We start from the raw sequence: 15643 nt of genomic DNA on the forward strand, positions 1-15643 counted from the left end.
ATCCAAAGAACTAGAACCTAACCTGTGCATGCCTCAAACCACAAACATATGACCTCCTCTAGGGTCCTCATCCATTTCCATAGCGTGGTACACAACACATGCCACAAGATTAGTTCAACTCAACTCCACATTAAACCAAAACATACATCATGTATTAAAAAGGGACTAACCAAGTCTTAGGGCCAAGCACAGTACTAATCCATAAATATAACTCCACTAACTTTACATTACAATAACTCAATTACATAACATCATGTCCACACTAACAGTACTAATCTATAACTATATAAAAGGCATAACCTCTGCTCTTGAGACTTCCCGATCAACCTCAAACCTGCAACACTGGGGTTAGGGGAGAGGGGTGAGCTAAAAAGCCCAGTGAGTAGAAACATAGAAAACAGTTCATTAATTATGATTTCATTTTACTAAAAACATTTGCTTTAATTCCTCCATTTTTAAGTATATTATTATTCATTTAACTTCTTCTTTCTTTTTCTTATTCATGCTTTCATGAAATGCGTCATAACACAGAGAAATCACATAATCTTGTCCGCCTCGGGGCTTATGCAATATGTATTCCCCACGGACCCTGGTTTCTGAGAGTCTGACTTTTTGCATGCATCTTTCCTCTCAGAGGATGGACATGACATCAAAAATCCCTCTGTCGGTGCCCGGCTCCCCCATAGGAGCTCACAAAGGCCTGTAACATACATGACATGGTGTCTGGTCCACAGAGAGCTCACATGGACTTTCCTACATGTACTTGTCCGGCTCTCAAAGGACTAAGACAAGACTCGTGACAGATATGGGCTATTGAAGTCGCCTCGGTCCACCCTACCTCAGCATCAACATGAAATAATGCAATGCAACATATTCGTGAACTAGTGCAATCAACCTACTATACATAATCATGATGCATGCTCATGCTTTAGGCATTAGATTTTGTGCATAAAAGATTAAGTTTAGTTCTACTCACCTCCTAGCAGACGCTGACTGACTCTGCAACTGCTAACACTGATGGCCTCCTTGGTCTCTCGGGTCCGATCCTACACAGGTGGACTCGAATGAGGTGCCAAACACATTCTGATAACTCATAAACAACTCCCCAAAAACCCCTCTAAACATCACTTAAACATGTATGGAAAACACCCAAGAAACGGCTGGACAGGGCACTTTCGGCGGCACCTTCGGCGGCCGAAAGTCCCTTCCAGAGACGAAACTCGGGTAGGTTCGGCGGCAGGTTCGGCGGCCGAAACCCTAGGACAGAAACGAAAGTCCCTCCTTCGGGGGCACATTCGGCAGCCTAAAGACTGCCTCCCATGCAGGTTCGGCGGCCGAAACTCCTTTCGGCGGCCGAACCTGGTCCCCTCTGGACGATAGGTCCGATTCTGCCAAGCCAAAAACCAAACTCAAATATACCCAAATCCTCACATACTCTCTCCCAATCATGCATACTCACTCCCACAAGCATAAAGGAGCATAAATTAACATAAACTCCTCAACACAAACATCACATAACATACATTGGGTATAAAACCCACATAAACCTAAACATGCATATCTACCCATACTCAACCATCAAAAACTTCATAAAACTTACTTAAAACTTCATTAAACATAAGGAAAAGCAAGGATCCACACTAACCTCTTGGAGATCGAGGGTTGGTGTGACCCGAACCTTGGAGATGTGGAGGAAACTAGCTCCGGGGTCTCCAAGCTCCAAATCCTTGATCCAAGCTTAAAACTCTTCAAAACACAAGGGTAGAAATCATGAAAATCTTGAGAGATGGGTAGAGAAAACACGAAAACGACCAAAGGAAGGCATAACCTCACCTGAGCTCGAGAATGGGGAGAAAACTCACCCATTTCCGATCTGAGGGCCCTTTATAGGTGGCCTGGTCAAAGACCTTCGGCAGCCTAACGTGCCCCCTAAACTCATGCATGTTCGGCGGCCGAACTTGACTTTCGGCGGCCGAACCTTGGCTCGTTTAAACAAGACTTTCGGAGGCCAAAGGCACACCCGAAACCAAACCATGTTCGGCGGCCGAACATCACTTTCGGCGGCCGAACCTGGCAGACTCCTCCTTGGTCTTTTCTCTTCAAAACTCAATTCTTTTTCAATTAAAACCATTGAAATCATTATAAAAACATTTAGAAAATACATTTTACCCTTCTAGAGAGATCCAACACCCTATATTCCGCCGGAGGGCAGGAATTCCGATGCCGGATTCTAGCCGGGTATTACATTGGGAATGTGTCGTACAAGCTGGATTTACCTGCTTCTATGGAAAGAATCCATCCGATTTTCCATGTTTCCATGTTGAGGAAGTTTGTGTCAGATCCGGGCAAGGTTCTTAGTGAGCCTGATGTGGAGATCCAAGAGGATCTCACTTATGTTGAACAGCCAGTACGGATCATAGACACCCAGATCAGGAACCTGAGGAACAAGAAAATCCCGATGGTGAAAGTCCTGTGGAACCACCACAATATGGAAGAGTGCACTTGGGAGACACGGGAGTCCATGCTCCAGTAGTTCCCTCATCTCTTTTAAGGTTAGACCTCTATGTGTTTATGTGCTATGTATGTATGCTATATTGATTGCTTTGCATGTGCTAGTTGAGGAACATTCGGGAACGAATATTCTTAAGGGGGGGAGAATGTAATACCCGGCTAGACTCCGGTATCGGAATTCCTACCGCCCGGTGGAATCTCGGATGTCGGAAGCCTCTAGTAGGGTAGAAACATGTTTTCATAAAATGTTTTAATGTATTTCATGGTTTTAAGTAAAAAGGAAATGAGTTTTTGCATGAAAACAACCTTGGAGGAAAACTCAGGTTCGGCCGCCGAACCTCAAGTTCGGCCGCCGAACATGCATGCTTTGCGGGTGTGCCTTAGGCCCCCGAAAGCATAAGTGAGGGAAACCAGGTTCGGCCGCCGAACATGGCATGCATGCGGAGGCACTTTCGGCTCCCAAACGTGGCCTGGCCAGCCACCTATAAAGGGGTCCCTTCGCCGAAAACGGGCGAGTTTTTCTCCCCATTTTCGGCCAAGGTGAGCTCTCCGCCGTCCCTCACCGATCTTGAGTTTCTTCCTTCCATTCTTCATGATTTTTATGAGTTTGCAACTTTGTTTTGAAGGTTTTGAGCATTTGAGCAAGTTTTGGAGCTTGGAGGTTCAAGGAACTCTCTCTCTCCCATTTTCCGAGCTAGGGTCATTCTCCTCTCGATCTTCAAGAGGTAAGGGCCGATCTTGAGCTTATGGCAAGTTTTAAGTAAGTTTTAAGTAGATCTATGGGGTAGAATGCATGTTTAGCTCATGGTTAGGTTTGTGGGTTTATGTTATGCTTTTGGACAAATGTGGATGCTTGATGTGTTGTAGATGGGGTTTAAGGTAGTTTGAAGCCCCTAGGAGCTGATATATGTATCTATGCATGTTTTGGATGAGTTGTATGCATGTTTGGATGGTTTGGAGAGGAAATTGTGCATGAGGAACCAAGTTTCTGCCCTTTGGCAGAAACCAGGTTCGGCAGCCGAAGGACTTTCGGCCGCCGAACCTGCCTGGGAGGCTAGCCTTTCGGCTGCTGAAGCCTGCCCCCGAAAGGAGACTTTCGTCTCTGTCTGGGAGTTTCGGCCGCCGAAAGTGCCGCCAAACATGCATGAGTTTCGTCTCTGTCTGGGAGTTTCGGCCGCCGAAGGTGCCGCCGAACCTGCCTGACTTTCGGCTCTGGAGGGACTTTCGGCCACCGAACCTGCCGCCGAAAGTGCCCTGTCCAGCCTTCCTTTGCATGTTTTTCTATGGTTGTTTCATGATGTTTTAGGGGGTTTTTGGGGAGTAGTTTAGAGTTATGTTCATGTATGTTTGGTCCCTCATTTGAGTCCACCTGTGTAGGTTCAGACCCGAGGAACCAAGGACCCCAGCAGTGAGTTAGCTGCCCCAGTGTCTGGTCAGAGCTATCCAGAGGTGAGTGGAATAACTCATTACGTTTTTAAAGCAAATAAATGAACATTTTAGCATGATTCACGCATCATGAATGCCATGAGATATACTAGGTTGTTGCATTAGAATTCACGAATATGTTGCATTGCATACACTATTGTTGATTGATGCGGGTGAACGTTGGATGATCCATAGCCCTCGATCTATGATGTGACGATGTGATATGTACGGTACGGAATGTAAGACCAGTGGGACCCATTCTACGTTCGCTGGCACTATGTGAGAGAAAGACCAAGACCCATTCTACGTTCTGGCACAGTTGGACTGTTATGTTATGCTATGTAAGAGAAAGACCAGGACCCATTCTACGTTCTGGCACAGTTGGACTATGTAGAGGGTTATTGGTGACAACTTCATCCTTGATGTGATATGATTGTGATGTGATGCATTCCATGTTATCATATGTTTTAAATGTTTTATTATTCTGCTCACTGGGCTCCAGTAGCTCACCCCTCTCCCTAATCCCCCAGGTTTGCAGGTACAGGGTAGACCAGGAGGTCAGCAAGAGTAATGAAGTCATATGTATGTAATAGATAGAATGTGGACATGATAATTTGTAAGAATGATGTAAGATTATGAATAGTTGTGTAATGTAATGATATTGAGGATTAGAGGTTGTGCTTGACCTATGTGTAAGGTATCCCTTTTAATACATGATCCTAGATCTTTTATGATGTCTATGTAAACCAACTCAACATATGTTATATCGCCCATTGGGGCATTGTTGAGATCCCACAGAGGGGTCAATGTATATGATTATGACTATGTTCAGTGCATGCACAGGTTGAGTTTGGTGTATGATAGAATGTATGAAAGAAAAGTTTTAATTTTTATGTATGATGTTGATCATGTATGGGATTAAACAGGTTCTCAGGATGTTATGTTAGGCTTGCTACGGGTCCCGGCGGCCTTAAGCCGACCTGGATCCTAGCGCCGGTAGCGGTCCGATTTTCGGGTCGTTACATACTGGTACTATGGCTGGTTCCCTAATCTGACTGTCTAACTCTCTCACATGAGCTAGAAACCCCTGACAACCCCTCCTAAGCAAACGACGAGCCTGAAGGGCTGAAATCAAACCTCTGGGTGTACCTCTCCTGTCTCCTCTGAAGACACACTCTGACCCATCCTGGTCTCTGAGACTCACTACCTTCTCTCTACAGTCCAAGGTCGCACCATATGCAGATAACCAATCCATCCCTAGAATGACATCAAAATCTGTCAAGTCTAGAACCACAAGGTCAGCTGGAAGGCATCTACCCTCTATGAACACTGGACTGAAACGACAGACTGACACTGCCACTGATGGGTCACACTTGGGTCCACTGACCCAGAGAGGATACTCTAACTCAGAAATCATCAAACCCAACCTCTCTATGGCTCTCGAAGCAACAAAGGAATGAGAAGCACCGGGGTCCAACAAAGCATACACATCTGAACACCCAATGATGAGATTACCTGACACCACTGTGTTCGACGTGTTAGCCTCCTCCTGTGTCGCAGTGAAAATCCATGCTGGGGCTACCGGATTTCCACCTCGGGAACCTGCTGCTGAAGTAGAGGCTGCCCCTCTCCCTCTACCTCTGCCACTACTCTGAGGTACGGCTGGAGCTGCTGGCTGTACTACACTGCCTGAACTCATTTGCTGGGATGGTGCCAACGTCACCTGAGGACAATCCCGAGCAAAATGCCCTTCCTGTCCACACCTATAATAGGCTGAAGATCCCAACTGACAAGCTCCCTTGTGTGGTCCCACATCTTCTACATACTGAACTGCTTGCGCCAGAGCTTGCGCCACTACCTATTCTCAGACCAGACTTGACTTTATTCCAGAACTTACTCTTTGTTCCTTTTGCCTTTTCCCATCGTTTGCTACCTGAAGTTGCTGCACTGGGGGCCTTAGAACCCGAAGCCTGTGCCCTTGACTGTCTCTGAATATTGGCACTTGCTTCCATTTTCCTGGCTGCATCCACTATAGAGTGAAAACTCTCCTTTTCCGCTGGAAGAATCAAGGAAGAATACCTGGGATGCAATCTCATAGTATATCTCCTTGCCTTCTTTTGATCAGTATCATAGGCCTAACCCACATACTGAAGCAAATCCAGGAACTTATCTGTAAACTCGTCAACACTCATCTCATCTGTCTGTCTCAACTGCTCAAATTCTATTACTTTCATCTCCCTAGAGCTATCAAGAAAAGCCCACCCTGCAAACTCATTGGCGAACTCTCCCCATGACATACTGTCCATCCTGGGCGCTATATAATTCTTGAACCATTCGCGAGTTTTCTTACACTTAAGTGTAAACCCCACCATTTCTATGGCTCTGCTATCATCTGCTCCCAACTCATCAGTAATCATTTTCACAGTTCTCAGATACTCAAATGGATCATCTCCCGGATTGAATTTTGGAGCATCCAATTTTAAGTACTCTGTCATTTGCACCTTACCGCCAGATGAACTAGGTTGATGTCTGTCAACAACAGGAGCTATTGGTTCTGGTTGTGGTGGTGGAGGTACTGGTTCATTCAGCTCTGGGTGTGCTGCACTTGGATGGGTAGGGGAAGGTGGATACATAGGATATGGTGGGTAATAATGAGGATAAGGCATATATGGCATGTAAGTAGGATATGGAACAAAACTAGAGTACTCCGACATACCTCCCGTCGAATACCCTGGGTCCTGAGGAAAGGATGGATAGTCAAAACCTGAGGCTTGAACGCCTCCCTGCGACTCTGCCATACCTTCTTCAGATCTACCCATACCCATGCTTTCATCCATAGACTGATCAATCTCCATAGCCTCCCTCACCTCCTCTGATCTTCCTCCTCTAACTGTACCTCTTCTGCTCTCGTCTACAGACCTTCTAGGGTCTATTGACGTACCTTCCCTGCTAGATCTCTGAGACCTTGCCCTTGGCAGTGCAGGAGGACAAGCAGCTGTTCTCTCACTATCTGGTGGGACTCCAGTCAATCGAGCTGATCGACGAGTTCCTCGCATTTTAACTCTGGAACACAACACATAACATAACATATCAGCATTTAGTGAATTCATATATCACAATCATACACATGCATATCATAGCAGCAAATAGACAGGACTCAACATCCTATCCTAGTGGACATGATTCCCTATTGTGCTTGACTTCCTCTAACCTCTATGAGCCCGACACTCTCTCTATCGGTCCGATCATGTGAACCTAGGGCTCTGATACCAATCTGTAACGACCCCAAAATGGACCGTCACCGGCGCTAGGATTCAGATCGGCTTAAGGCCGCCAGAACCCATAGCAAGCCTGCTATACTCTCTGTGTACCTGTAAATCTCATACATGATCATACATTTTCTGTGAAAATAAAAACTCTTTCTGAACCAAGGCTTAACCTGTGCATGCATTATCTCTGTACTCTGTACTCTGTACCCCTGACTAGAGCTGGCTCTAGATGGGTTAACTCATACCTGTTAAGCATGGTTTTTCACATACTCTGGAAAACAGTTATATAAACAGACCATGTATACAAAAGATTTACAACACAAACATAACTAAGTCAAGCACAACTCTAACTTTACACAACGGTTACATCTCTTTAATATTACATGTCCACAATATTCTATTACACAACTCTTCTCTCTTCTTGTACTCTGCTGGACTTCCCCTGTACACTGTACACTGAACCTGCAAGACTGGGGTTAAGGGAGTGGGATGAGCTCTATAGCCCAGTGAGTAGAATAGTAAAACAAGTCATTAAAACATGAGCGTATGGAATGCATCATATCACAGACAATCCACAGCAAGGGTAAACCTGTCACCACATAGTCCCAGTAACTGTTCCGTACCAGGCCATAGACTGGGGTCCTGGTCTTCCTGTACTGTATATGTATATGTGTATATAACACCTGTACTTACCATTTGCCAGGGCGTAGACTGGGCACCTGGTCTTTACTATACCTGCCAGGCCGTAGAATGGGGTCCTGGACTTTTCTCTACTTGCCAGGCCGCAGAATGGGGTCCTGGACTTCTTGTCTGGAACTATTGGGTCATTCAACATTCACCCACATCAACAAATAACTATGCAATGCAACATATTCGTGGCTTCTAATGCAAACAACCTACTGCATACTCATGATGCATGAATGATGCTAAAAGCATTTCATTCTCAATTAAAAGAAGTCAGTTTAGTTCCACTCACCTCTGGTTATCGGGACTGACTCTGCAGGTTCTGAAAACTCTGGAGCAGTACTCACTGCTGCTCTGGTCTGTGTAGGCACAGATAAACTCAAATGAGGGACCAAACTAGCTTAAGAACAACTCTATTAGACTCCCCAAAAATCCCTGTAAACTCACTCAAACATCCATACAAAGCATGCAAAAGAAGGCTGGACAGAACACTTTCGGCGGCAGGTTCGGCGGCCGAAAGTCCTCTCCAGAGACGAAACTCATGCACCTTCGGCGGCCGAATCTCTACTTTCGGCAGCCGAACCCTTTCGGGGGCAAGTTTCGGGGGCTGAAAGGCACTCCAGAGACGAAAGTCTCTAACCTTCGGCGGCACCTTCGGCGGCCGAATCTCCCCTCCAGAGCCGAAAGTCCAAAGGCTCGGGGGCAAGCTTAGGCAACCGAAGCCACCTCCTCAGCACATTCGGCGGTCGAACCATTCTTCGGCGGCTGAAGCTGGGTTTATCAGCAAGGCAGAACCTTGCTCTGCCTCACGCCAAAATGCACCAAACTCTCCCAAACTCAAACACCTCACTTCCTCAACATGCATACACCCAAGTATATGCTCAAAGGGGTCAAAAACTACCTAAAAACCCCAACAACACAAAACATATCACACATATACAAGCTTTTCTCACAAAAATATCAAAAACCTGTCTTTTACCCTAAACATGCAACTCTCCCCCAAAACCTCAAAAATCTTCCATAAATCATGAACACAAGCTCAGGATCTTCACTTACCTCTTGAAAACAAGAAGATGAACGATCCTAACGTGAAGTTTTGGAGCAACTCTCCTTCAAACTCTCCAACATGCACAACTTTGTGTTTTTAGCTCAAAACCTTCAAAATCCATAAAAATTCAATCAAACCTTTGCATGATTTGATGAAAACATGAAGAAAACTCAAAAAGGACAGGGTCTCACCTCAGAAAGTGAAAGAAACGGCAGAGCTTATCCTTTCAACCGACTGAGGGCCTTTTATAAGTGGCTAGCCAGACCACCTTCGGTGGCCTATCGTGAAACCGAAAGCCATGCATGTTCGGTGGCCGAATGTCACATTCGGCGGCCGAATCTGGCTTTTATGCCTTGGTTCTTTTCATTCAAAAACTTAGTTCCATTTAACTTAAAAACATGAAAACATACTTCATGACTTTAGAAAAACTTAAAGCCTACATGTCTAGAGAATTCCGACATCCTGGATTCCACCGGACGATAGGAATTCCGATGCCGGACTCAAGCCGGGTATTACACCTGATATTATATAAGAGAAAGACTAGGGTGCCCATTTTACGGCCCTACCACTATGGATATGTTATGTTTAAGAGGAAGTCTTTAGAAGCATTCGTTATGGGCCAAGTACTATTAAATTCTATGGAGGGTTACTAGTGACAAGTCTATCTTATTGTGATTTATTTATGTTATAATGCATAAATACAAGTATATGTTTTATTAAACTGTTTTATACCATGTTTCTACTCACCAGGCCTTAGTAGCTTATCTTTCTCCCATAACCCTAGGTTTGCAGGATCAGAGTTTGCGTGGGAGTTCAATAGTTTTCTTGGTATAGCTCTTTGTATAATATTTTAGTTGTGGACATGTAATATTATTATGGTTTACTATGTTGCTTTGGTTGAAAATTTTTTCTGAACCCCTTGTCAATCATCTTAGTATGTAAAACTTTTAAGTTTCATATTATGTTTGAATCAAACTATAGTATGAAATGATTATTATACTAGAGCATTTGATGATGACTCTTATGTTCACAGCCATGTATGTATGTGCATACTGAGTTTGGTTCATGTTGATAATGTTTTATGTATGTTTTAAAATCATATTGGAATTTTATCAGATGTAACATGATGTATAGCAGGCTTGTTATGAATTTCGGCAACCTTAAGTCGATCTGAACCCTGGCTGGTATCGATCCGGTTTTCAGATCGTTAAAATAATTATATTCAGGGATTATTTTAGAAAATATGTGTTTATTCATAAATACTTGAATGATTAATTTAATAAAAATATAAGACTTACTTGTAATTAAGTATAATATTTAGGGATCAATTTGTAAACATATATGTGCTTGTAATATTAGGGATAATTTTATAAATATATATATACTTGTAATATTTCAAGATCATATTAAAGTGAATTGTAGAAAAAAAAAATTATGGGATTAAATTGTCAATTTTATTAAATCTCAAGGAGTTAATTTTTTTATACTAAAATATAATGAAGGGTATTTTACTTATTACAATAGTTTTTACGGTAAATCTAATGGCATAGACTAATTTGTAGAATTATTCAAATATATAGGGACTAAACTGAAGATTTTATTAAACTAGATTGAAAATTTTATATTTATTGATATAAAAGATAACTTTATTTTTTGACATACAATTTTCATTATGGAAGCTTATGGGGCAAGACAAAACAAGTTGACCATAGGTCTAGCACAAGTTTAACCAAACAAATCTATACACTCAGGCCTGTGAAACAACCTAGCCTAGAAAGAAACTTGTCCTAAAAAAAAAACCAGTGTTCGAGGCCATCACCACCGCCCAGCTAGCAATTTTCGCCTGAACTTCATCACTAGTAGAATAAACAAAGACAACCATCGGAGTCGAGAACCTGAATATCAATCCTTCAACCTAGAGAACAAACCATAAGGACATACTCACCATTAGAAATAGAGAAAGGATCTCATGCCGGTGATGACAGAGTGAGAAGGAGAAGTAGGACCAAGGCACTCTTATTCTCATATAGCCATTGAAGAAGCCTGCATGTCGACTATCTCAATAGCATTGTCACCTACTCTCTAAGCTCCCCCTTCACTAGAGATTGCGACAAAGGCTTAACTATTGTATCTACATAGACAAACAAAACCACAGTAAATTAACATATCTAAAAGGGTCCTCATCTTAAAGCTCATGAAAAAAAAAACAAAAATATAAACATTCAAACGAGAAACTGATAAAGGAAAATAAGTAATCTGTTCGACAAAACCATAGAAACTGGATGCCTTATCTTAGAGGTAGAGAATCCAAAATACAACTAGCTTTGACTTTTTTTTCCTATTCTCCTTACTTTTCCTTTCGAGAACCTATTTTGAGTGTGAAGTTGATTATGTTATTCTTGCCAATATTATCCAACATTGTTTGTAGTCAATGCCATGAGAAATTTATGCATCTGTGGCATCTATTGTGAAGTTTGATTCATGCTTTCATCATTTCTTATTCAGGTCTATCCTTAAACATACTAATATATGGGTTGATGCGGTAGCAAAGTTATATTTAAAAAATCAGTTACCACTACAATGAATGTCATAATCTTTGTCTTCTTTTCAATTGCCTTTATAGTTTTACTACTGTATTGGCAGTCGTGTAAATATAATGATTTATAGTTAAAATGATAATCTATTTTGAGAGTCTACTTACGAATATAAAAATTAAACACTTTACATTATGGTTTTCTTTTGTTTTCTTGTTTGGCTTCATTTTTGCAGGCTCTTGATGGTTAATTGCTAGGAGGGTGTTTTCTAGGTCTGCTGTTGCTATCAGGGGTTGCTCTGAATTTGGTTTCTAGGGAGGTCCTCCTCTCTGTGACGTGGGTATCTCTGGGACTGCACCGTTTCGTCTAGTGGGTAACGCTCCCATGGGCCTTAGATTGCCCTTGAGCTCTACTATGTCGCCTCTTTGTGGTGTTGTTTTGCTGATTCGGAGTTGCTTGCTTTGGGCCTTTTTGTCTTCCTTTTGTATTGCATGTCTATTTTACCTTCTGTTTTGAGTTGTATTTTCCTTATTGTTGATTCTTCTGATACACTTTGTGTGTTTCTATTGGTCTTCACTGGGATGTTGTTTTGGTGCAGTGGTTTTACAATCAGTGCAATGTGCCAATAATGGATTATGACGTACAATTTTGGATTTATTTATTTTGTTGGTTCGTATCTTTTGGTTTAATTTGAGTTAGTTTTTTTATTTGATTTTCTATAGGGATTCGATTTTCTTCTTTGAGTCTTATGCTCATTTTATGTAATTTTCTGATTTAGCTCACTCCCCCTTAAAATGTAATTTTTATTGCATGATAAAAAGAAAAAAAAAATAAAAATTTAAAGTCTTTGCATGATAAAGCTCTTAGCTTTCAAAGATGTGTGTTATAATTTTAGCAAATTAATTCTATTTTATTTTATGAAAAATTAAATTCTTTGTTTAAATGAGAAGTCATATATACCAAATAATTTAAACTTCAATTTCACTTAATATTTAATTAATTTATTGTATTTTCAAATTTTTATTTAAATTAATTTAAAATTTTAATTTAAAATGAATTTAACTCAAATATAAAGAAAATCAAGAAATTTAACTATTTTATTTTATTTTTTTATGATTTGAGTTAGAATTAATAAATCAATAAAATTTGACTTCAAATTTCAAAATTAATTTAAATATCTCAATTGGACATCCTCAAATAAATGCATGAAAAATTAAATATTTAGCCCATAAGGTAACATGCATGATTTTATTGCAAGCGGTTAGTAGTTGATGGATTTCGGGGGAGTCTGCTGACTACTCTGAAGACAAGAAGTTTGGTAGCGACACGTGTTTATGTAAGTATCTACTTGTAAGAATCTTAGAGAGAACCAATTTCCCGCAAGCAATTCCACAAGAAGCCGCTATCGTAGCCTGCCACGCCTTCACCTACATGCAATCTGGCCTCTTTGAATGCTGTGCAACTTTCCGGCAAAAAGGCCAAAGAATGCCATGCTACTGCCACATGTCAACAGTCCATGAAATGTCTCTATCTCGTTACGATAATGCATGAGACGTCGACAACTGTACACCAGAGTCCTGCTGCTTCAGAGTTTATTCCTCTCTCTATATATCCCATTCTCATCTGTTCGGAAATTACTCATCATCTAATAATTTCCTGATCTGTTTTCCTTCTTTCCAATCAAGATTGCTTCAATTTTCTATTAATGGAGTGGTCTCCTCAATTTGCCATGAAAGCTTACTTGCACAGTCTTCAACTGGTAATTCAATTTCTGATCATTTTTTTTTATTTTAAATAAATTATTTGTTAGGTAAAAAATCAGTACGATTTTTTTTATAAAATTAATGATATAATATTTTTTGTTATTGATTATTTGAAAAAATTAAAAGATTCTTAAAGCTACATTATTTGAATATGTTGTTTGTTTTTCATTTTTCAACATTATTTATTTAATTTTCGTGTGATATTATTTGTAAATATGAATGATTTGAGTTTTATTTTTGCTGTAGTAAAATATTTTCTGCGTATTTTTTACAATCAGAACGGGAATCCTACAGCTTGTCCGACCTGCTGTATGAGTATTTTTTTGGAGGCAAAAAAGAAAAGAAAATTTAAAATTTTAATTATTTGTTTTTTAAAAGTATGTTACAGATGAGCGGTCTGCAATGTAATATCTTGTAGGAAAAAAAAAAAGAAAGAAAAATTACTATATAATTTTTATATTATAAAAAATTTATTAATTAGTATCTGTTGTCCTAATATCTTGTAGGAAAAAAAAAAAGAAAAATTACTATGTAATTTTTATATTATAAAAAATTTATTAATTATTTTTTTAAATTTAAAAAATATATATATTTAAAAAATTTATTAAAAAAAAGAAAAATTACTATGTAATTTTTATATTATAAAAAATTTATTATTTTTTTAAATTTAAAAAATATATATATTTAAAAAATTTATTAAAAAAAAAGAAAAATTACTATGTAATTTTTATATTATAAAAAATTTATTAATTATTTTTTTAAATTTAAAAAATATATATATTTAAAAAATTTATTAATTTTATTTATTAAATATTTTATTATAATATAAAAAATTTATTAATTAGTTTTTTAATTTTAAATATATATAAATATAAAAAAATTTTATATTATAAAAAATTTATTAATTATTTTTTTAAATTTAAATATATATAAATATAAAAAAATTTTATATTATAAAAAATTTATTAATTAGTTTTTTAACTTTAAAAAATATATATATTTAAAAAATTTATTAATTTTATTTATTAAATATTTTATTATTTAAAATTTTAAAATATTAAGTATTTAAAATTTTTTATAATGCTTTATTATTAATTTTAAAATTAATGGATTGATGAAATTTAAATTTTTAAAATATTAGGTATTTTAATTTTTTTATAATATTTGATTATTAATTTTAAAATTAATGGAGGGATGAAATTTTTTAAAATAACTGGGAAGTTTTTTTCGAATGGATAATGAGTGAGTTTTTCGGGATGAATTAATGGTTTTTTTTCGGATGGATTGAGTAAATTTTTTTAAAAAATTGAATTTTAATTAAATATAATTTAAAGTTTTAATTATTAATTTATATATATTTAATATGATAAAAAAAATATTTTTCCCCATATTTCCCTCTCTTAATTTGACGTTATTTGTAGTAGAATTTGAATAATTAATCTTAAATGTTTTTTTTTATAATTAATTTGCAGTCAAGGAGAGAAGACAACACTAGTTCATATGGAAGCACAAAACTCGTAGAACCCAAATGCATGGAGTTCTTATCAGCTTTAGCAGCTGGGAAGCAAGCCAAGTTAATGGTAGAAATAACCACACAAGGCATAACTCCATTGACAATCTCTTTAGCAGTAGCAGCAAAGCAAACAGGAGGAAAACTCATCTGCATTCTTCCTCATCATCATCAACAACAAAATTTCATCAACAAATGCAGAAACCATGATCTGCATCTTCCAGATCTTGAAGATCTGGAAGATGTGATTGAATTTGTTCCAGGAGGAAACCCTTTCAAGGTAGCCATGCAATACAAGAAAATAGATTTTCTTGTTGTTGATGGGAAATTGGAGGGTCATTTGAAGTTGCTTGAGATGGTTGATCTTAACCCTAGTGGGTGTCTTATAGTAGGGCATAATTTGCAGTATAGAGAATATGAAGTTTCTTTTGGTCAGGTTTTGAATAGGAAGAAAGGAATTGATTGTGTTAGTTTGCCTATTGGAGAAGGAATGGAGTTGACTAGAATTGAATCTTTCACCAAGAGAAAGTGTAGGAGATTTAAGAGATTTCATGTAATTTTTGAGAATTGAGATAATTATTTTTATTTTTATTTTGATTATATAGCATGTAAATAATATGTAAATTTGATTAACTTGTGTTAGAAAACATTCATTTTACGTTAGAAATATATTGCACGATTGAAACAGGAGCTAATTCTTAAACCACAAGTTATCCCTTTTGGTTTTTTCACACCAGCTTCACCAAGCTTTTGGAATCTACCTCCACTTTAGCTTGTGACAGCCCATATCCTATGTTAAATTCAGGTCAAGCACAAGAGCATGAAACTGTGATTCCTACAAGCTGCACCAGCCGAATCTCATAGTAAACCCCAACTTCGAATGACCCAAATGATCACCT

The 15643-nt window shown here is 38.6% G+C and overlaps 1 protein-coding gene across 1 annotated transcript; it reads left to right on the forward strand.

Annotated features, from left to right (window-relative positions):
* The first annotated feature begins 13105 nt into the window (after window positions 1-13105).
* LOC110608224 lies at window positions 13106-15431 on the forward strand. The gene is made up of 2 exons (XM_021747436.2): window positions 13106-13230; window positions 14707-15431. Exons 1-2 carry the CDS (start codon window positions 13177-13179, stop codon window positions 15313-15315), a joined length of 663 nt encoding a protein of 220 aa, XP_021603128.1. The 5' UTR covers window positions 13106-13176; the 3' UTR covers window positions 15316-15431.
* The last annotated feature ends 212 nt before the right edge of the window (window positions 15432-15643 follow it).

Source organism: Manihot esculenta, chromosome 2 (assembly GCF_001659605.2).
Source record: "Manihot esculenta cultivar AM560-2 chromosome 2, M.esculenta_v8, whole genome shotgun sequence".
Taxonomy (NCBI): domain Eukaryota; kingdom Viridiplantae; phylum Streptophyta; class Magnoliopsida; order Malpighiales; family Euphorbiaceae; genus Manihot; species Manihot esculenta.

Coding starts and splice junctions, on each gene's coding strand:
- LOC110608224 (XM_021747436.2), top strand. CDS start 13,177: ATGGAGTGGTCTCCTCAATTTGCCATGAAAGCTTACTTGCACAGTCTT. Junction 13,231..14,706: donor ACTTGCACAGTCTTCAACTG/GTAATTCAATTT, acceptor ATTAATTTGCAG/TCAAGGAGAGAAGACAACAC.